The sequence below is a fragment of the Cadophora gregata genome (assembly GCF_030347475.1).
Source record: "Cadophora gregata isolate MNR1 chromosome Unknown scaffold_8, whole genome shotgun sequence".
In the NCBI taxonomy this organism is placed as follows: Eukaryota; Fungi; Ascomycota; class Leotiomycetes; order Helotiales; family Ploettnerulaceae; genus Cadophora; species Cadophora gregata.
Genome location: NW_026695931.1, coordinates 175525 through 197571, shown reverse-complemented (window position 1 = coordinate 197571; position 22047 = coordinate 175525). Strand labels below are relative to the sequence as shown.

The 22047-nt window shown below is 48.3% G+C and overlaps 7 protein-coding genes and 1 non-coding gene across 8 annotated transcripts; 5 read left to right on the top strand and 3 right to left on the bottom strand.

Moving 5' to 3' along the window:
• Positions 1–1938: 1938 nt before the first annotated feature.
• Positions 1939–2325, top strand: ONS95_013644 (uncharacterized protein; the record flags this gene model as incomplete). Its single annotated transcript, XM_058507283.1, has 1 exon — positions 1939–2325. One exon carries the CDS (start codon positions 1939–1941, stop codon positions 2323–2325), a length of 387 nt encoding a protein of 128 aa, XP_058356452.1.
• A 535-nt stretch (positions 2326–2860) lies between these two features.
• On the top strand, positions 2861–4409 carry ONS95_013643 (uncharacterized protein). Its single transcript, XM_058507282.1, has 4 exons — positions 2861–3179; positions 3231–3406; positions 3560–3882; positions 3936–4409. The coding sequence occupies exons 1-3, from the start codon at positions 2878–2880 to the stop codon at positions 3880–3882; spliced, it is 801 nt and encodes a 266-aa protein (XP_058356451.1). The 5' UTR covers positions 2861–2877; the 3' UTR covers positions 3936–4409.
• A 517-nt stretch (positions 4410–4926) lies between these two features.
• Positions 4927–5775, bottom strand: ONS95_013642 (uncharacterized protein; the record flags this gene model as incomplete). Its single annotated transcript, XM_058507281.1, has 1 exon — positions 4927–5775. One exon carries the CDS (start codon positions 5773–5775, stop codon positions 4927–4929), a length of 849 nt encoding a protein of 282 aa, XP_058356450.1.
• Positions 5776–6945: 1170 nt separating this feature from the next.
• ONS95_013641 (uncharacterized protein) lies at positions 6946–8449 on the bottom strand (the record flags this gene model as incomplete). Its single annotated transcript, XM_058507280.1, has 7 exons — positions 6946–6980; positions 7028–7289; positions 7345–7483; positions 7538–7731; positions 7782–7878; positions 7989–8166; positions 8305–8449. 7 exons carry the CDS (start codon positions 8447–8449, stop codon positions 6946–6948), a joined length of 1050 nt encoding a protein of 349 aa, XP_058356449.1.
• A 1246-nt stretch (positions 8450–9695) lies between these two features.
• On the top strand, positions 9696–9791 carry ONS95_013640. The gene has a single exon. It is a non-coding gene; the product is annotated as a tRNA-Ser (tRNA).
• Positions 9792–13988: 4197 nt separating this feature from the next.
• Positions 13989–14645, top strand: ONS95_013639 (uncharacterized protein; the record flags this gene model as incomplete). Its single annotated transcript, XM_058507279.1, has 1 exon — positions 13989–14645. One exon carries the CDS (start codon positions 13989–13991, stop codon positions 14643–14645), a length of 657 nt encoding a protein of 218 aa, XP_058356448.1.
• Positions 14646–17193: 2548 nt separating this feature from the next.
• ONS95_013638 (uncharacterized protein) lies at positions 17194–17670 on the bottom strand (the record flags this gene model as incomplete). Its single annotated transcript, XM_058507278.1, has 2 exons — positions 17194–17226; positions 17392–17670. The coding sequence occupies 2 exons, from the start codon at positions 17668–17670 to the stop codon at positions 17194–17196; spliced, it is 312 nt and encodes a 103-aa protein (XP_058356447.1).
• A 1521-nt stretch (positions 17671–19191) lies between these two features.
• Positions 19192–21112, top strand: ONS95_013637 (uncharacterized protein). Its single transcript, XM_058507277.1, has one exon. The coding sequence runs from the start codon at positions 20541–20543 to the stop codon at positions 20955–20957; it is 417 nt and encodes a 138-aa protein (XP_058356446.1). The 5' UTR covers positions 19192–20540; the 3' UTR covers positions 20958–21112.
• Positions 21113–22047: the final 935 nt, after the last annotated feature.

Below are 22047 nucleotides of genomic sequence, written 5' to 3'. Positions count from 1 at the left end.
ATTGGCTACTGGATCCCTTTGTTTCAAGTTCTAGCAATGATGTGTTAGAACGGTTTAATGATCAGCCACTGTCAAACAGTGGTGATGATTCAAAGAAGAATGTAGGATCCATCACTTTTAAAAGTTTATAAAGCCCCTCGAATCTTCCTTACTATCCATTCCCTATTTCATCTGAGTATCAAGTACTTTGCATACTGGCTCATCATAAATCAAGATCGGTACCTAAATCTTTGTCACTCCCGAAATACATCAAGATCCAGCTCCTCATAGCAATCTTTCAGCCATGCAAGCAAGTTCCTACGAAAGCTACGCTGAGGGACTACACGCCAGGTCCAGATTGTGGTCCGCACACCGGAATATCCCACACCCTGGAAAATCAATAGTGTTTGATACCCATAAGGCTTTGGAAACCTGGGTATTTGGGGCTTTCGGATTAAGCTGGGATGTAGCCATAGCCGAAATGAAAAGCTACGGAATTATTCGGAAATCAGTCAATTACAAAGGGTCTGAGGGAAATACTCGGGCTCCACGGAAATGGGTAGTGAGCTATTCTGTGGAGGATTACACTCCGCGATGCGAGAATTGCTTCAGGAATCCATTCGTCTCTGGTTCTGAGCGTATGCCTGACCCAGGTTCCCTGAGATAGGAAATAAAAACTGAGCCCAATAGACCTCGGTGCTGGACCATGGGTCCTAGGGATGGGTAGATCATATTCGTCGTAGGGTTTTGTGGTTGGTGTGCTTGTGCCAGCAGACAAGTAACCATCATAAACAGAACATTCGATGTCTCGTCCCCCTCCCTCCATTCATGATTCACAGGCAATTGAGATGTGCGAAATTTTACAATCACGGCAATTTGAAGTCGCGACACATTACTATGTCATACTTTCTACATAGGGTTATCCAAATTTTACATTTCATAGTCTTTTCATCCTCCTCCTTCATATCAAACCATCCTGTGAGCTTCGCTACCTACTTTTGAACGCACTAGCCTATTTATCGAACACAACGAAAAAACCTTGAATGAAACCATTCTTTCAGTAGACTTACTTCAAATCACAAACCACCATATTTCTGCTTGGGACCGCACACACGACGATTGGATAAAGTTTCTCGACTCCAGTTCGAGGCATTCAGAAGCTCTCAAACGCAATCACGTGCCCGTTTTTACAACTGGCAGAACTCGGAAGAAATGGGAATCCGGAATAGATGAGGTGTTTGATGAGACTTGATAGGAGAGATTATGGAGCATGAAAAGGTGCGGGATTTAGCAGAAATCATGGAAGACTTTTGTTGAGTTCATCCATGAATTCCAAACGTACCAAATTTTCGCCTCACGAGTGATGACGAATACGATTTTGCCTGTATCTTTCAATAATCTGTCAACATTGAGAGTAATGCATAGAGATTATATGACAGGGTTGAGGCTGCTGTTCGATCGTTAGGCATGTGCAGAGCGTGAATCCAATTTGGAAATGTAACACAAGCCGGTGTGCTTATCATTTGCCTTGATGGTTCTCCAGTCCAAGGTTCACATCCAAGTCCGTCATCCTTAGTTCTGCGTTGATCAGATTGTGATTTGTGACCACGATACTTGTCGGTCATTCAAAATATGTGGAACGGAACTGTACCTTTGTCTCTGTTCATGCTCTGTTTAGGTGAAGCAGAAGAATGAGAATAAATACCCTGTCCTGTCTTCTTCTTTCTGTTCTTGAGTACAATCAAGATCAAGAGTACTAAATTAATTTCCTAGCATGTCATGGCGAGAATCTGACTGTGTAGCCACCTTGAATAACATTTCCTTCCTTCCTATCCTAATATCCCGATTCGTCAAGAGCCAACATTCGAATCAATTAATTCTGCGTAGCGCCACAGAAATTTCAACCTCTGAACTTCTGGACCTGAGCATCAACAGAGAATATAAATCAAAAGAGATACCATGGCCCTCAAATCCTACACTGCAGGCGAGTGGATCGCCCTATTCACCCTCCACTCAACAATGAATCCGGACTTCCCTCAGCCAGGTGCGGCAAAGGTTTTAACCACATCTCAAGCTCTTCTAGAGTGGATTCGAGAAGGTTTTCCGTGGACTGGTGAACTATCTCGGCAACCTACAGACGAAGCTCTCGGCGAAATGGTAGAATGTTGGCGGATATGTGGATTTTTGAGACAGGAGACAGATTCGGCCAGAATGTTTGGAGAGCTCAAACAGCGAAGAGAACAATCGAGAAGAGGCAGTGCTGTTGGATGGTTTCCAGATGCTGATAAGTTCAGTCACTGGATATTTGTTTACGGGGCAAGGAAAAATATATATGGGATTACTTAGGAAGTATGTCGGCAATTCTCCTGCTGTACGACAGGGATATGATTAAGGTGTGGCAGAAAATGACTGCCGGTCTATCTCGAAAGTATAGCAAAGGTATCACTTTGAGTTCAAGCTCTCTCCTTCGGCATTTGTAAGTTTCTGTTCTACATGTAGAATTTGTGGGCAAAACCCTTGCTCCATACCAACCCAAACTAGCTGTTAGCGACCTAATATTTGCCGATTAAATGATCCGTACCAATGATTGGCCGCATCGTAAGCGAGACTGACTTCCAGTCAATAAGAGGACCACGATACGGGTACAAATTCTAATACCCCACTACCGTAAGTACTACACAGGAAGAATTGGGGGCCAAGTTCAATGAAGTATTGCAGGAGGGCCCTGAAATTGGAAGTTCCGTTCAGCTAGGGTCGGGCCGAAGCCCTCGGAATCTCGGATGGGCCTGGTCGAGCTCTTTTTGTGGACTCATTCTAGGTTTTGCGGCGTAGCGCACATGCCAAAGCATGATGGGAGTTTTATCCTATCTTCCATTGTTCCGAATTGTAGAGGGGTTCATGTATATATTAACAGTTGCCACTTGTCAGGATGGACTACTTAAGGGTGTGTGTTGGTGGTGGTTCCATCTCAGAGTTCCAAATTTCTCATCATCCGCAATCATGGGCAGCATTCAGACCCCCCCAGAAGTGGAATGCAACGGTTGCACTCCCCAAATATCGAACATGAAAATCCTAGCGGCATCTCTTCGAGGTCAGACATTCGTCCTCCCAAAATTAGATTCGCTCATGCCTGGCTGGCCATCTTACGTGGGCAAGCACTACGAAGAACTTCAGGCCGTGGCCGAGAAGAAATATACCAAGTACACTTGATACTCACTTCCCTCCTGATACAAATTTTAATCGAAGACCAGATTGGGGTACACGGGTGACAAGCTTAAACGGCTTCGGAGGATAAATTGTCCCTTGCCTGCTTCTTGTTGGTGGCCCGAAGCATCACTTGAAGCTGGTGTCACATTTATGTATTGGTTTATGTTTATATTCACGTGGGATGATGAGCTAGAGGAGATTCATATGCGTGATGTCGCAGGTATGCCGGTTTTACTCCTCTGTGTTGTTCCTTGAACACTCCGGACATGGTAAATGAGATGCATAACGTGGAAGCGAGTTAACAGCTTTTGCAAAAAATACTCCTGACCTCTGTTCCAAGCGGTTAATCTGAAATATACTAACTCCCCGACAGGAGATTCAGTAGAAGCTCAAACCTTCCGACGAGACACGCTGTTATTCATCGAGCACTACCTCGGACTTTCACGCACAGGAAGCGAAGCTCCCCTCCCTCCGACTCAAGGCGTGGGAACATTCACCGAGCTCGGCGATCTTCTCAAATCACAATACAACATCACGCAACGGAAACGATGGTTCGACGAAGCGGTTTTCTTTTTCAAAATGGTGAAGGTCGAGCAGGAATATGTTCTTGCCGATAAAGTCCCCACTGTGGAAGATTTTTGGACGATGAGAATGGGGAGTAGTGCCGTGGGTCAGAGCAATGCTTTGGGAGAATGAGTAGCCTTTTCTTTATTTTGGTGTTGGGATGGATGGAAAGTTGATGCATTCAGGCTGTGTCTCAAAGTAGGACTGCCCGACCACATCCATGCCCACCCAGACATGCAAGTCCTCCAAGACGAAGCGAACCGAAATATATCAGCAGTCAACGACATTCTCTCCCTGAAAAAAGAATTACGCGACAACTGCGTGTTATCATTAATCCCGGTCTATGTCTACAATGGAATGGACTTGCAAACTGCCGTTGACACAACTTGGGAGTTTCTTAAGGGTGTTGTCGAGCGGTTTGATGCTGCTGCGAAGAGGCTGTTGAGGTATGTTGGACAGGATAGCCAGGATTATGAACGGACTGTAGTATTCATAGAAGCCCTGAGGACAACGCAGACGGGGAATATGTTGTGGTCACTTAAAACGGATAGGTATGGGCTTGCACAATATAAGATGGAGGATGGGAGCATGGTGGTTGAACTATGAAAAACTGAGATGTCATTCACAGATAACTTTATAGAAAATAGACTTCTGAGCACATGTTCCTTTATATTTTCTTCGTTTCGAGCGACTTGGACTCAAAGGTACATTGGAATCTGTCTGTAGTATGAGGCCATCAGAGGACTGCCATTTAACTTCCAGCCTCTCTTGACACCCGATTCCTCATTGTACATCCTGAAACATTCCTATTGGCAAGTGAAGGCAAGTGTTCAATCTGCGGTGAACACTCCTTCATCAAGAACTTTCGGACGTGAGACTTCGTAGTCACACCTCTCTGGAACACCGATAGAGATACTATACATATCATCCATACCAAACCACTGAGTATGTCTTGGATCAACCTGATACCTTTGGTGACAGTAAGTCGAAAGACGCGCCATCTCAGACAAGGTACCAATGCTCCAGAACCTCCTTCTCAAAAAGTCGCTTCTCATTTCTCTCGGTCATTTCTTCCAAAGTCTCGCCTGGTAAACTCTCAAAAACAATCTTTTCCGCAGGAGTAGTGACCTTCCGACGTTCCAAATTCTTCGGCGCGGTACCATCACCGTAGTTGATTCACGTTGTGATGGAAACAGCGGCATTCTGTCGCCTCGCAATATGCATAGTCGACGACTCACATTCGAAGGGTCCAACATTCCCGAAAGGTGTTCTCGCAATACGAGGCCATTGATTGTTGAAGCTTTCCAAGGTTTCGCTATCATCATCCATGAGACAGGAGGTCACCATCGTGCTGTGGAGTGTACAGGCTCTCATTTGGTGGCTCAAGTTATCATGGTGCTGTTGTTGAAGCTCCTTAATGAGGTCGTGATACTGTTTATACTTGATCGGCTCGTATGGCATCCTCATGAATATTTGTGTCCGCAGGATGATTTCACCATTGTATATTCGTCCCTCATAGGAGTGGGTGGCTGTGAACTTGAATCCGTGACCGTTGAGCCTGGCGAGATCGTAGTATTCGGTGTATTTGAAGGCTGACAGTGGAATACCATGTGGGTCGCCGAACTTATGATTCTTCATAGCGACCTGAATCTGTGGGAAAGTCACCGGTTCTATATCACTATAGTGGCTTTGTTGGATCCTTGGGCAGGCTGGGCCTGCGGCGGTGGCAGGTGCTGAGTTTGTGGTGGGTGCGCCAGGCAATGGAACAACATCATTTGAATGCAAGCGGTTGCAGAATGGACAGGGAAAGTGATCCGGGAGGTCTTTGGCGTAGAGAGCAAGGAACTGTATGTAATCGGGTCCTGAAGTTGACAGGCATGCTTGGTATTTATTTGCAAAAGTATCGTAGAGGTTCTTGCTGGAGATCGAAAGACAAGCTGAACTCGAACTAGACAGGAAATCTCCGACACACAAAAGGACAAGGGGGGGAAGATCGTCAAGCTTCTTCGGGACTGTTTGATTCATGTTTTCTATTGTCGATCGAAGTAGAAGGGGTGGTGGATTTGAGAGGCTCTGGAGGCTGCTCCGCCGTGAAGTGTCGTGGCGGTGGTGTTTTCGAAGGGTAGTAAGAATTCGAAGGAGAGAATTTGAAGGAGATATACACATTTGTGTGCGCTACTGCTGCCTCGAAAATTAGGTTCGCTCTCAGCTCATCTTGGGTTCGAAGAGATGTATGAAACATTCACGCTGTCTGACAATCAATCAAAGGTGAGGTCGTTCCAGAGCAGTGGCAGAGTCGCAGACAATGTCAAACAACCTAAGCGAGACGATGACGAAACAGGTCAGAACCACTTGGCACTCAGACTCACAAGCAACTCGTGCACGACCACAAATCAGCTTTTTTTCCTTGGTAAACAAACTGAAGTGAGCTAGCTGTCATTTGAAAAAACCATGTTTGTAGTCGAAGAATGAGACGAGTGGGCCATGAAAAAGCTCGCTTAATTTGTGGATTCATGAGAGTAAAGCAGAATTGGAGTAACCAGGGTAAGAGGTCAAGGCTGGCCAAGCCGAGTCACGGAGAGAAATATGCTTTGTAACCTGGACTTTCAGGGAGCTCATCACTGTAATGCCGCCATCTCGCGCTAAATTGCAGTGCTGGGTTCGCTGAGTGAAGTAGAGGGTAATCTTGAAGGCAGTCCATGAAGTGAGTGGGTGTTGCAAAATTCAAGAAGCACAAATTTCTAGAGGTTGCGACGTTTAGGAAAGGAACTTTTCTTCTATATGTATGGCGCTCTACTGGGGCTGAATAAACTGATCCGATGCCTATACCCATGGCGTTTTCGACCGAGCGAAGGAAACAAACGATCACACATGTGCCACGAGACAAGATAGGCATCGAGAGCCAACTTGGAACAAGAAGATAGGATTAAAGGGCTCTTGACATGGTCGCTTTCGCCAACAGAAGGCTTACAGAATGCAGAACCGGGTGTACGGTGAGTGAGAAGCCAACAAAATATGTGGAGGAGGTCCTCTCCGTTATCAATTCCTAGTCGTCAAACAGCTATCGCTACCAATTGTGTTCGACATTGTCGATTGATTTATAAACAATAAATCATCTCGGAATAATAGCAAACTCATTGGTTTCTCCATCAGACCTGGGTCCGGCAGTGTCAACTCCATTTACTAGTTCATTTACTACATCGGACTCATCCCTGGAAGCTCCTTGAACCCTATATCATGTTAGAAAAGCACAACTTCGTGGAAAAAGCTCGCTTACATCCATCGACATCCTCAAGAACAGTCTTAGGAATAACACACTTCTTCGCGACAGCGATGTCTTGCGACTTCTGTTTCCCACAAGTAGCGCTAAAACATCCATTATCATCCATCGCTCTCTGCAGAGCATCGCCCTTCCAACCGAAGACGTAGTCCCCATGTTGACCGTACCCGGTAGGATCACCGGTACTGAGGACGAAAGGCTGGGAGCCGTCGGCTGGCCACTCGGCTTTATTGTTGAATCCTGTGGTGTTCCAGACAACCTGTGGTGTATGTCAATACTTGAAACGGTCGTTGAGGCCAAAGGCAGAAACTTACCTCCAGCATGAGCTGCGGTATCTTGACTGGATGAGTGGAAGGACAATCACCAGTTGACAAAAAGTTTGACGGTCCGGATTTGGGATAGGCGACATGATCCATATGGTTTGGTGTGTCGAGCGTCTTGCCATCCCAGCAGCTGCATCCAAATTAGTGCCTGTGTGGTACACGAAAGAGATCTGAAAGTACTCACGTCGGGTACAGGATGTTGGACCGAATGCCACCCAGGCAAGGCCCAGTCGGGAAGCCTTCGGTGTCAAGCTTTGCATCACTGCAAGGAGCTACATTATCACCACCAAAGTCTGGTCCAGAATAGCAGCGGAAGCAGCTCTGGGACTTGTATTTCTTCTGCCGTCTGAGAGGATCGCCGACAAACATTCGAAACCCCTGTTGGTGAGAATGAATATGAGAAGTATTTGGGTGAAGGTGAGACCTACCGGCTTGAAGGCAGTTACTTTTCCCTTACTGGGAGATATGTAGTAGACAGTAACCCCGCCAGAAGTCTGCGTGGTAAATCTATCGTTGAACAGGAATCTGCGCAGCCGCTCTGTTAGCATGCATTAAACAAGGGGAAGAGTGGGGAATTTGATGCTCCTGCCGACAGCAACGAACGCATGCCAGGATGGAGGTCATGGTATGTATACCTGTTTGGCATCTGAGGAACACGTTTATATGAGCCATTGCGAGCCTTGAAATACAGATTGGCAGTCCAGTAATTCGAAAGATCATCTGCAGGGCCACAAGTAGTGCACGATGCGAGAGCAGAGATATCAGTGCTTGGCATGGATGCGTTGAACGCATTTCCTCCAATGATTTGATGCACTGTTCCAGAAATTGTTAGCGTTGTCCCGAAACAGGACTTGAAGTTGTATGAAGCGCTTATGCTTTTGGGAGGACAGGTCATAAAAGCCTCATGATTCCAGTGCTAAACTTGATGAAGAGACGTCGACAACAACTCACTGTGAGGACTGGGATACAAGCCAGGCGTAACCAAAGGGTCAAGACGCTCAATAGTAAGTTGAGAACAGCCGAACCTCAGGTGGTTCAGCCCAGCCGAGATCTGGGCATCAGCTGCCGCAGCGAAGAGAAGTGTTTGCCAAAGCATGGCGAACTGTTCTTGGTCATCAAATCACAAAACAAGCAAGCAGATGTCAATCTCTCGACGAAAGATTCGAGAAGCAGAAAAGAGCAGCCGGTGTGAAATGTAGTCATAATGATCGACTCTTGGAGGAATTCCGAGTTTATGATGGGACTCAAATCCCATTTCCATGGTCGCTGACAACTCCTTTCCAAGTGCCGTGCCAAGCTTCGACTTGAACGTCGAGGCAATTTGGATATATCAACACCGAGATGCGGGGTGTTCGGCTCATTGTCTGGTGTGTCAATGAAAGTCCATGGACTATGGGAGTCTCAGTCATATGCAAACTTGACGAATGTGTTTGAGACCTGTCAGAAGTTCTCTGTTTACCTGTTGCCCACGTCCCAAAGGATATGCTCGGCAAATTCGCCAAGGGCATGATATTTGGCAAAAGTGAAGCAGGTGGTGCGTTTGCCACTACAACTCATCGGCAGTTGGCATATATTTTCAGAAATGTGTGATTGGGCGAAGAATTCGAACGCGCTCAACAGCAGCTGTAAGAAGTGGGATGCAAAGAAACGCTGCTGCGAGACTACGAATAAATTATGTATGATTTTCTGGAGGATTTGTCGCCTTCTCGAAATATTGTATTTAAGAGACATTTAGTACCTATCTCAAATTTCAAGCAAACAGTCAACAGCATGGATAATCCTCATGAACGTTGCAGGCTTGATGGCTAATCTGGCAATTCCGCCAACATTGAACGCCAGCAGGGGTCGTAGCTGGAGGTGCTCCTTTCACTCAGTTTCTTAAGTCCGACTCCGCCCTTCTCTCCACAGCGAAGGGGAAAAGCCTGTGAGCTGGAGAGTGCTTTTATACAAGTCTACCTCAGTCATACTTAGACCACAAGCTAGCTACAAAGAGGGTTAGGAAGCAGATTTCTTGCGACATAGTCTGTTAAGGCTGGAGGTATTGAGGACGACAATCGTGAATCGTTGCCGTGTCCATTCTCAATTTCTAAAAGATTTTGCATAAGATGCAGCATATGCAATGGTTCCTGCCGCAAAACAAAGCCAATGAAGACAAATTACAATAACTCGATTTCCCTCTGACGAGGCAAAGTCTCCTCATCACCTAAACCCTACAAATCTCGCTTCCCAAAAAAGTATCCACCTTTGCTACCTACATTCCCACAAATACGAAAAGGTCAGCCTTTGACAACTAGTCAGATAACAGCATTCTTGATATCACTTGACATATCACTTGACACAGAGGTGCTTTGGCTGAGTGGTCTATAGCGATAGACTAGAATATTATCTAGAGATATCTATTTCCCTAGGGAGCGCAGGTTCAAATCCTGCAGGCATCGGTGACTTGTGTTTATTTTTTTTGGTTTTTAATTTCGTAGATAAGAAAGGAAGCTTGCAGCGGACGAGTCTGCTGTACTTTTGCTGCTGGACTCTTCGTTGCTGGAAAGTGTAGATAGGAAGATACCTTGAGATCTGTTGCGCTGCCTCGCTAATTTCAGGTCCAAGGCCCTCCTGACTATCTAGCATGGGTTGCAGAACTCGAGTAGCACGCGAACAGATAGGAGCTGTTGTGATTATCCGTCAAATGCCAAATTCGAGACAAGTTCATGGATAACATTCAGTTATTCCTGGGAAAGACTCCAACTGACATCCGCCAAAACCCCGTCAAACTCGCTTGCCAATCGCTATCAACAACATCTTCCACAGAACTTGACATACGATTTTTGGACCGTTTCTAAGCCACTCAACTCAAGTGCAAGCAACGATCTTGCCTCAATCCATGTCTCAGGCCCAAATGAGGGACTTGTTCAGTACACCTTCTGTACCCCCGGCATTCTCAATGCCCCACGATCCAAGGGGGAAAGAGATAACAAAGAAGACAGACAATCGCGGGATTCATCCATGCCAACACAAACAGACCCGTTCGAGGATTCTACAGTAAGTCAATTGGCTTCTCTGCAAAGAAGGAGCTCCGTGTACGTTGGATGCATCCTTCGCTTAGAAGCGATTACTGATTCCCGTCCCAAAATGATCGGAGTGCGAATATCCTGGTCTTCCTTTTTTTCTTTCCTTCCGGAGAAAGATATGCCTCTATCTGCTACGCAACCTCGTCACCAAGAAGTCTTAAAAAGGTAATCCGAACTGGAGGGATGCAGATCTCACGGCGCTGGATAGTGCCTTGCCCCATACCCTCCATCAAGCCTCGCAAGTCGATTCCCTTGCCCCTCTCCTGCATATCGATATGCCCTCCTGACGATCACGTACGATCGTCTTGCTTGCTTCCCATCCAATAAAGAATCTCGAAAAATCCCAACTCAATCAATCACAAACCTTTTCACCGCCTTCGTCCCTCGGTCGTTCCATTTACGAGTATCTTTTCTCTTCCCCGCCCGAGATGATGCAATTTCGTCTCAGCAACGACAGTGACATCCTCGACATCCCAATAATCCAAATGTTTCACTACTCGTCCACCACACACCACATTGACTAACCCCTCCTCCTCTCCCTCCTCCTCCGCATGCCGTCCAAAGGCACAGCCACAACGTCATATTCAGATGATCTCCGCTGTCAATCCGTATCAGAAAACCAGCCTGATCACGATTAGGAGTATGATCTGCAGCGCCGGCGGTTGAGTACAGTAGTGATCATCAGGGGTCCTACCTGCACCCATCGCTTCTTTTTGGCCCAATAATCGGTCCCAGGACTTTGGGACCGAGTAAAGTATTGAGAATTATTATTGTCTTGTTTCATTGTTTCAATGAATAGACTTGCTTCTTTTTGACCACGATGGTAAGATCTGATCTGATCTCTTCTCTTCTGATCAGATCAGATCAGATCAACGACAAAAAAGTCTGCTGTTCGGAAAGAGGTCTAAGCACAAAATTTCTCGACCCCGAAGCAGGCACGAGATATTGAAAGATCAGCACGCCCGCCCGCCGTATGGTGTGGCTTAGCATATTTGACGCGGCCAGCCGGCCACAACGGGAGCGGGTTCCTGCTTGTGCTTCGTGAGGGCGCGGGGGCGCTACTGTACCTACTTCAGTATTTGCCACCCAAAAAAAAAAGCTACAAAACTCCAATTACTGTGTTGCAAAAGTAGAATCCCAACTCCCCAGGCGCCTGCTGACGAGATGTGATGCGATGCAACCACGATCACGACCTACCGTCCACCCCGACCGAGGGGGGGGGGGGCTCGGGGGGCAAAGGAAGGAGAAGGGGAATTGCGATAGTCATCGATTGTTTCACCGTTTCACCTGTTTTCGTTTCATGTTTCAGGTCAATCAATCAATCTGTTCCTGTTCCGCCGCGCGCGCGGTGGCGAGTGCAAATCTAGGAAGGTAAATCTTTGTTGATCATGAAGTCATTCGGGGAGGGAGAGGAAAACTGTAAAAGATGCCGAGCCGGATCCCGGACGCGTGGGTGGGTGGGTGAGTGGGTGAGTGACATTCCCGCCCGCGCGCAAGCACGTACGCTGGTCGGATATAATGTCACCCGAAGGAGTTTATTGATGGATTGATTGATTGATTTATTGCGTCGAGTATGCAAGGTTTAAGGATGGGAAAGGAAATATGCTTTGTTACAATATTTGAGAGGTCTACTACGGACTTGTGTTGCATTGGGAAGTGGACGTCGCGTGGGTGGGAGTTGAAAGAAAGAAAGAAAAAGATAGGAGATCGAAAGCAGGCAGGGTATTCTAGAAACTACTCACTCCTTTGAGCCCAACTTCCAGATTCTCAAATCTCACTCTGTGCTTGAGTAGAGTAGACTACATATGCCGCTACCAGCGATTACTCAAACTCGGTTCGCCTACCATACAGTAGTACCTCCCTCTCCATGCATGCGCACAGTAGGTAAACAAACCCTTGCCCCTTACCCCTTACCTCTCCACCTCCCCCACCTCTTCCGACCCCTCGCCCTCTCTCAAACTACCTACCTACCCACAGTCATCATCACCAGCGCGCTTAGAGCAACGTCCGTTTCACATCATTTCATCACATTCCTCACCCTGACCCTCACCCTCATCCTCACCCTCACCCTCACCCTTTTCCTTCCTTCCTTCCTTCCTTCCTTCCTTTCTATTCTCACAAAAGTAGTGTATCTACCGTACTGTACAGTACAGTATAAAAGGAACTGATATCAAGAAGGGGTGTCCAGTGGTTGGCGCTTAGATGAGTCGACCAGGGTATACACTGTGCAGGAGTGCGTGCAGGTGTGGCAGGAGAAGGGGGTGGGTGTGCCACGTGGGTGTGGTGGTGGTGAGGCGGTTAATTTATTTGAGGTTGGTAAGTCGGTAGGTTGGGTAGGGGAGGGTACATATCCGGATGGGTCTGGCGGTGTTGTTGTTGTTGGAGAGGGTGGAGGGTGGGGAGATAGGAAGAATGCTGATACTTGCTTGCTTGCTTGCTTGCATGTGTGAGCGTGATGTATGTATGGTATGGTATGGTATCTGAGTAGATTAATAAATGTTAATAATTTTGGTAGAGATTGGCTGGCGGTGAGCTTTACACCGCCATGCGTGAGCGTGAGCGTGGGGGTTGGTGGTGTATTGGTGATGTATTGCCTGCCAGTGCAGTGCTGGAGGATGTATGTTGATGTGGAGAAAGAAGGTTTCGGGAGATGGAACGGGTAGGTTAGGATAGGATGGGATGGGATGGGATAGGATTGGATTGGATTGGATTGGATTGGGTGGGATATGCAATCCGATCCAAAGTCACCGCAGATTTATTCACGAGGTATGCAGACCATGGAAATATGATGAGTATAATATAGATGAAAATGTATTAGATTACACCCCTCCGCCGCCGCTGGCTCGCAAGCACAATTCAGACGGTCAGATAGAGATAGATAACAAGTATTCTGTTCTGTATAGTATGCACTGTATGACGATGATGATGTGACATGATATCTGGTATCAAACTTCCCGTCCCTTTTCTTAATTCCAATCTAATCCGTGATAGCCGCGCTATCCGTCCCATTGTCATCAAAGTCCCAAGTCCAAATCCAAAATGGGACAAGCCTCTGTAAGTGAGTGAGAAAAAAAAACAAGAATATGCATGCATCATCTGCATGGCATTCAATCTATCCCATCCCATCCCATCCCACCCATGATGATATAACAAAAAAGGAGGTAGGTATCCCACCTCACCCTAGTCCGCATACCCGCCCGTCCGCCCATTTGAAGCGAAAAAGCCAAGAATGAAGTGGGGGAAGTTATTATGATCCCGCGACCTGTTGGAAAATTAGAAAGTGATGATGTGATCGGATTTGATCGTATATTGGTACAAGACATGGCGTGGCATGGCAATCTGTTGTGGTATGCCGGGGTATGTGTGCTCGATCGAGCGAGCGAGCGAGAAACGAGGGGGAAAAGGCAAAAAATAGCGCCGGCTCTATCCGGCGGGAAAAGATGCGTTGTACAAAACTCGATTGACTTGAAGTGTCTGTCTGCGTTGGATGTGGAGAAAAATCGCGAGAAGTTGGATTAAAGTAGTCGAGGCTGTATGTGGCGTTGTGAGTGAAGTGAACGAGCCCGCTCGATGTATTTCTCCGCTGTATCGGCCGCCGGGAAAGAAAGAAAGTTAGGAAATCCTAGTGATGAAGCACATGTAGAGGAGCTGAGTTCGGAAGAGCAGGCAAACAAGCGATGCCCAAGCGGGGATACCCGATGGAAGGCTGCAACAGATGGAGAAATAGAGTGTATGTGTGTGTGTTGGCGAGGCTGCATGCATGTCCAACCCAATAGCATCGAATCCACACTAGGTCACGATCCCACTTCGCCGCATCTCAGATCAAGGAAATCGTGCAACCTGCATGATAGGCGGATGCATAATCAAACTCGATATTTGTCCGCCATTCTGCTGTCGGCAGAGGCGTGGTGTGATAGCGGGCCAATAGATGCATGGCACTATGAAACGAGATTGCGCGGAGCTGCAGATGCCCAATTTTCCATCCGGGCTTCGAGAAGCTTTGGCATGTGGTTGTTGAGGGGTGGAAAAGTGGTGGCAGAGCATACATATATGCATGCATGTCAACTCGCAGATGCTCGGCTGGCTGCTCGGCGAGAGAGGAGGGTGGATGACGAAGCGAGGCTGCGTCTCGTATCGGTAGGAGTTCGGAGGTATGGATATGTTGAGGATGGGCATTACTGCTTTGCCGAGTGGGAATTGGAAAAGTATGTAGGGTTTCATTCGTAGGTATGCTTGCGAAAAGGAGGAAACCCGAAATCGTCGGTTACTGTTCGCGGATGTGATGCCCTGCGAATGTGTATGGGTATGCCAATTGAGAGAAGTCGAGGCTGTTGCTGCTTTATTGCTGGCTTGTCCGGATGCTGGACCCGTGTTGTATGGATTCCGAGTCGAGACATGTGCTTCATGAGAAGAGTTGGTTGATGTTGAATGTTGCCAACCCAACCTCTACTTTGGCAGAGGTGGGAGAGGACGACTGGGTGGTGGCCCTGGGCAGGGAGGAAGTTGAGATGGACGGTGAGCAGGCATTTTGATGTGTTGTGTGGGTTGAAGACGAAAGTCTGCAAAAGTTGTTGACTCCTGATATCGAAGTCTTGGTGGAGGACGATGAGGATATATGTAGTAGCAGTGGCAAGTAGTGAGTTGCTGCTGTTCAAGATATCTGAAGGTAGAAACAAGCTGTTGATGTGTTCGTGTGAGTACTGAGGAAGTGCAAGTGAACTTTTGTGCTTTGCAGTGATCTTATGTGAACATTGGTGCAGTGTCGCCTTGGGGGTTTGGGAGCTTTATGTATCCGGCTGGTGTGAAAGTGCGTGTGGTATGGTATGAGATCAGGTAGACAGGTGGATCGGGCAAGGCAAGGGAGTGAGATACCAGGCAGGAAGGCAGGAAGGCAGGACAGGGGAGGGGATAGTGAGGTAGGGCAGAGCTGGGCGCGCCGGAGAAGGCCAAGGGCAGGGCATCTGGGGAAATTATTCTGAGCACGTCCGTTTGGTTCACTTTTCTTGCTTGGGTTGTGCTGGTTTGCGTTGCGTTGCGTTGCGTTGCGTTGCGTTGCGTTGCTCACTTTCACCAAAACTCACAAGTCCTGAACCCAGGGCAAGCCCAAGCCCAAGCCCAAGCCCAAGCTCAAGCCCCATGTCTGTCTGTCTGTAAGTACTGTAAGACCCAAGAATCCCGACCTAGTTCGGATCGGCGTCACCACCCAACACCCACCCACCCTCACCAGCATCAGGAGGTGTGCAGCTTTGCAGCGCAGACGACGCAACGCAAAGCAAAGCAAGGGAGCGCCGACAATGAAACACGATAGCGTGGGTGCCCTGTCCTGCGCTGTCTTGCCCTGTCCGGCCTGAGCGAGATGAGTTTAAGCCCAAACAGGGCATAAGCTGGCCTACTGGCGTCGTCGTTCCAGGCTGGCTTCCCCTGGCCCAGGGGGAGGCCTGAACTCGGTGACAGGGGGATACAGATGATGGACAGGGGCAATGCAGCCCACGCGGCGAGAAGTGGAGTCAGTGAGCGAGCGAACCATGAACAATCCCAGTGGACTGGCTCGACTGGGCAGAGGACAGGAGAGGAGGGCAGAAAAATTTAGGTAGGGCAGGCCACTTGGCTACGGCTTGCTGCTTGGGGAAGAAGGGGGGGTATGGCAGAAAACGGCAGAATCTGGCTTGGTGATATGGATGCCATGGTGCAGGGGAAACTCGCCTGAGGGTGTGGATACTCTGAGAGCTGACGGCTTCTGATGCCCTCTCGGCCCTTCATTCGGAATATGAATTATATTAATTGAATATGATTAATCATCGCCTGTGCCCTGCTCTCATATGCGCTGCTTGCACCTTCATTCATACTTAACGAAATTCGTCTTTATTGATATCTCGTCCATTTATCCATCCGACCGTACCGCGCAATGTAGGTATCCTCGCTCGCAATTCGTATTAATCAAGCTTCGTGCTCTCCGTGATTTCCGTATGACGGCACCTGTTACATCATCTGACCTGGCCCCCCGGTAGCTATAAATGGAGCATTTGATTTCATCGCGATCAGCACGTTACACTTTACGACCGGAATATGGGGGGTTTCCAGTAGAGTGGTTCTGTAAATCTTGTCCTCCCCGCCGACTTGGAACGAGCAAGTTTAAGGAATTCGACCTGTGATATCTCTGCTAGATGACTGGTTTGAAAAATGATACGAGGTGCTGCCTTGGTGCCAGTACTCAGCCGGCTACGAATAGAATGCACCGACCAGCCAAGTGTGCGCCCGTTGCCGAACCTCCCGCCCATGATGGCAATTCGTATCGGAAGCTGTCCGCAAGAGAGTTGTACGTAGGATATACGTACGGAGTTGACGCAGGCCACGATATCTCTAGCTTGGCTTAGGTATCACCAAGCTGCCAGGCCACTCACCTGGCTTGGGTATACCAAAGCACAAGATTCTGATTGTGTCACTTGAGACCATCAATCGATCTCGCTTGTTTCTCGGGAAATTACCTTCTGTCAATATACAATTTCGGGGATTTATTTTGTTTTTGTTTGCGCCATTGCCTGCCAAGCAAGAATTATCGATCAATCCACTTATCAGCTTTGGCTTTCTGAGATGTGGCATCAAATGTCACATACCAAGCTTACTTGAGCCAGCAGTTGACGATATTTTGGTCAAAACATGTGTTTTCATTCCCTCGATCATTATTCCGAATTTCCAGCTTAGACCGAAGCTTTTGTGAGACCATCACCATGCGAGGTGCACAGATTGTTCTATCGTAATTTTGCGGGTTGCACTACTATCCCATCTGTTGGGACATTTGAAGTCGTACCTTGCCCACGTCAGTTACACAACAGCTCGAGCGTGGCGTGGAGCTGTAAGCAAGCACTGGGTCCAAATTTCCTATCATAATTTGATACAAGCTTAAGCTTGAGCTCGAGCCTCAATTCCAGATGCCATGTGTCACCCCCGCCCGGAATACAGTAATGGAACTCACTTTCATTCCTTTGTTATCTTCTCCCAGATGTCTCTCGGTGACACCCTTCCCAGCCTTCATGGCTTTCTCCGCAATGTGCAACAATTGAGCAATTGCTTTTTCATGCCTTTGATCGACCACCCAGCCCGCGCAAGCCGACCAGTGTTTCGGGAATCTCCCCCAGGCGAAAGAAGCAAGCAATCTTAAACATGTTCTCAGGTGGATCACTTCGTTCTGCATTCCAGAATACCAATGGTAACACAAAACTGAGGCTCTTTGAAGCTGTTGGGGACCCTGCATAGAATAATGCCCTGTCTAAATCTTGCCCCTGATGAGCCTCATCCCATACAGAGCTCAGCAGCATGTCTCGCTTCATCGACAGCACCTCATACAAATCTCACTTCATCCCATCGTACGGCCATAAAACCTCCTTCAAGCAGCCAACGCGTGATCATGATCTGTGCTTCTTCTGACAATGAGCTGCATCCCACCAGCCTTGTTATGACTCAGGAATCGGAGATTTTGCCATTGGCTCTGAATGAGCGTCAATAACAGACAAGACAGAGGTTCGTTTCGGGATATCGGAAGAGAAGCCTGTCTTGTGGGCGTCATGTATATTTCATTCTTCTCTACGCGTGGCTTTAAATCTAGGTCCAAGAAACGCACCGGATTTGGCGACCCGCTTGCATGCTCGTCAAAGACTTCCTTCTTTTGATCTTCCCGAGGCTTCTGTACAGATACACTAGCTCTCACAATAATGCACGCCGGAAAGCCATGAACCACACCACGAACGCAGCATCTGTGGCACTCAAAACCAACCAATCCCATCCAGAACCAGACACCTCGCCTCCAAAGAGGACCAAACAAGCTCATTTTTGATTTCCACTCTCATGACCATCCTCAGGAACGCAAACAAGCAAGCTCAGGAACACCCTCAGCTCACCTTCCATCGTCCCCCCCCTCGTACTCCTCTTCCTCCTCCCAACCAATCAAGCCTGCACGCCAGCTCCCAAAAATCCAGGAAACTGGCTCTTATCTCGCTAGGCTATCATCTAGTACTGTAAGCCAGTTAGTTATCTGGCTAAATTCCCTGCTACGAGTTCAAGAGCTTCCAGTACGCGGTGACCAAACAACTACCGGATCCTCGAATCCTTCCTTGTGACTTCTTTTTTTTCTTACCAGGGTTAAATTCTTCCATAAGGCCGAGGAGAGGAGTACTTCGTACACTTGACTACTGCCATGCGAGAGCGATTACATCACCACTACTCATCACCACTCAAATAATCCACCTTTTTTCAAGATCACTTACTGTGCAGCAGCCAGCAGCAGTAGTCCCGTCTCCACTCACACCACACCGTCGGGTCGCCCTTGTTCAGCGTGAGCTGCAGTGCAGTGCGGTTCACAGGGGGAGGCGACGAAATCAGTGAGCTTGCGCAGGGGCACCACATCCGCTTCTGTCCTGTGCAATAATCCACCCACAAAAAGATATCGATCAGCTGGCCACAATCCTCCCCTCCCCTGCATCTATCTATCTATCTATCCATAACCAAATTTCAAGTCCGTCTCACAGACATACAGTAGAAAACACAAAAAGAACAATCAATAAGTTTAAGAAGAAACCCACTCCCTCCCCTCTTCAAGGCGGTGAGCCTATTCCATCTTAGCTTCACAATCTTCGATGCCCAAGTGGCCATCGAGCTCGGATCTCGTTCTCTGGAAGCTGGGCCAGCTAAGGTAGGCAGCTAGGCCATGCACTACCATGGACTTGGTGAGTTAGTAAACCCCCCCCCCCCCCCCCCCCCCTCCCAAACGGCCGCCGGCGGCAGCACTAATTCCAACTTTAAAGGTTGCTTGCCCTCTCGCCAGAATCCAGAATCCAGATTTTTGGAGAAAAGTAGTAAAGTAGTAGAGTCCAGTCATACTTACCGGCAGCCGGACAATAAAACTGGACAAGTCTGGCCTGTTCTGGATGTTGCTGGTGAAGCGGAGCGCAAAGCAGGATTATTTAAGATTAGAGTTACATTTAATAGCTGGTATGTGAGATGGCATGATCTCATTCTAGATGGATCTGATCAGTACCTGAACCTTTAAATAAGAAAGAAGGATCATATCGCTATCTTGTCCCTTCCTGGATGCCATAGGCGAGAGCTGAGCTGAACTTTGCTGCTATGCTGTGCTACGCTGTGGGTTGGGTTGGGCCGCTGCGTTGCTTGCACGGGAGGCTTTGGCTTGGCTGGGTCAGATGCACGGACGGATTGTGAAAGATGGACGGATTGGTCTCAGATATTTGGGTGTGTGTAACTATGTAGACGGCTGGACAGTACTACACGGGTAAGGTAAGGTAAGGTATCGGCTCGGGCATGCCGACTGACGACGATTCTTTACGACGAACCTTTCACACTTCGGGAAACGGGCTCGGTATCTAGCCTCTACGCTTACAGTGACTGAACATCTCTACTGTATGCTGCACAGTGCTTTGATACTCCATCCGTCCCAACAATCGAGAGATAGGTAAAGTTTGGGTGGGCAGCTATGCCTTTTGCTTTGAGAACTCAAAGCAATGCGTTCCATCATTCGTATGCGCCCGCACGCACGCGTCTCTTGTCCCAACGCAACTGCAACCGTGTAGTAGTTAGTGTAAAGGGAGCACACACAGCAGTTTGCTTGCGCGGTACCGCTCCGCCCCATCAGTCCCAGCGCAGTGGCAACTTCGCGGCCGTTTGTTTCAGGGAAGCAACGGCTTCGTTTCGATGTTTCCTTTATTATTCGCTCGCCTCCACCACCAGCTCCGTCTCCTCCACGCGAGCGAGCGATACCCGTCTTCGGCGTCTTGGGGGGGGGGGGTTTGGGGCTGGAAGAAGATAGAGCGCCATGTGAAGTTGGGATGGGGACCTTGCATGCGGAGGATTTTCGTCGCCTGTAGGTGGACGCCTTCCCGCGAGCCAGCGAGCCGTTCAACCACGAGACAGTAGAAGGAGTCAACACAGGAGAGCAGCAGCCGTCGGCCAAGCCAGCCAGCCAGCCAGCCCGGCCTCCAGAACTCCACGAAGTTGGCGAGCGAGCGAGCGGTTGAGCAAGCCAGCCGAGGAGAAAAAACAGCCTTTGCCGTCGCCTTTACCGTCATCTAAGACACGTGGAAGTTGTGCTGCAAGTTTAAATGGCAAAGTAAAATGAAGAGGCAGCAGAAGCAGGCATACGAAGAAAACGAGATGACAGCAGAAAGTCGACTCTTGTTCCTCGTCATTAAGAATTACCTTAAAGAGGTCAGGGCAAGCAAGATCAAAGTCCAGGAAATCTTCCTTGCCCTGTCTGACCGACCATTATTGCACAAAATAAATGAATATCCACAACATCCTCATCTCGCTCTTCCCTGCCTGTTCCCTTCCTTTTCAGCCTCCACCAAATCTCCCTCCCTCCCTCCCTCCCTCCCTCCCTCCCTCCCATGCCAGATGCCACATGGCAGGGAAGGAGGTAGTTCTCCGGCACAAGTGAAAAATTTCCTTCAAATCGACCCAGCAAACAGGAAACGAGCCCCCCTTTTTACAGTACCTCCACTTTTCCCACCCGTCCCATCTTCCAGAAGGTGAAATCGAAGGTTTTAAAACTGGGCCTGGAACTCCACCTATCCAATAATTCCAACCCCCCGGCTCCACTGAATCCAGGAACGGCCAGGGATGTGGCTGGCTACGTACTGTAGCGTCCCCATGGTGCTGCAGTAGGTGGATCTCAGAACAATCTTGGCTAACTAAAAAAAGTGGACGATCAAGCAGGGCAGGGCAAGCAAACCGCAATGGTGTTCTAATTCTGGAGATTTCAGGGTCTTGGGTACAGTGAGTGCCGGCACTTTTTTTTTTTTTTTTTTTTTTTTTTGGAAATTATTACAGTAGAGAAAGCAAAACAAACAAACAATAGTCCTGAACTTTGTCACCACCCCCTTTATCTTACTGACGCACCGGCGGTCTGCACTCCGTACAGTAGTATCTATATGTTCGTCCCAAACGAGATTTGATGATGGTGGTTTTGGGTTTATTCGGGAATGCGATGCGCAAGCGAAATGCGATGCGATGCCGCGCTTGAAATGTATACATATGCATACGCATATCAAAAGGGGGGGAACATGAAAAGGTAAAGGTAAAATCTCAACACAATCCGGACACATCTCACCTCCTTTCTACACTGCGCATAAACCCCTTATCCGTATTTGAATTTCACACACAAGCACAAAACAGAAATGAAATTTCTCGAAGCGAGCCTTGTCACATCACCACCACAACACCGCACACGGGACATGCGTGCGCCACGCCGCACGAACTGCAAGCAAGCATCAGATGAGCCTGAAACGCGGTTTCAGATCTTGACGCGATGCATGCCGTGGTCGCACTGCACTGCACTGCACTGCACTGCACTTCACAAGGACGACGGTGATCTGATACGGAACACGCCAAACTACTAGCAGGATTATTATCGCCCTGTCGTCGTCGCACAATTCTTCTGGGTGGGAAAGGCTGGGTGGGTGGCTGGGTGGGTGATCGCCCGGGCAGTTCCTTTCCTCAGTCTGATGTTTTGTGAGATGTGAGGTGTGAGGTGTGAGGTGTGTGAGATGTCACGCCAGGACGAGACGAGACCAGACCAGGCCAAACTGGACCTCAGACGCAAAATCCACGAGCGTGCCTGTTT

What these genes read in the sequence shown, in the direction of transcription:
- ONS95_013643 (XM_058507282.1), top strand. Translation starts at nt 2,878, where the DNA reads ATGTATATATTAACAGTTGCCACTTGTCAGGATGGACTACTTAAGGGT. An exon ending in GCCGAGAAGAAATATACCAA is followed by an intron (nt 3,180 to 3,230) that starts GTACACTTGATA and finishes ATCGAAGACCAG; the next exon opens with ATTGGGGTACACGGGTGACA. An exon ending in TCATATGCGTGATGTCGCAG is followed by an intron (nt 3,407 to 3,559) that starts GTATGCCGGTTT and finishes ACTCCCCGACAG; the next exon opens with GAGATTCAGTAGAAGCTCAA.
- ONS95_013637 (XM_058507277.1), top strand. Translation starts at nt 20,541, where the DNA reads ATGAAGAGGCAGCAGAAGCAGGCATACGAAGAAAACGAGATGACAGCA.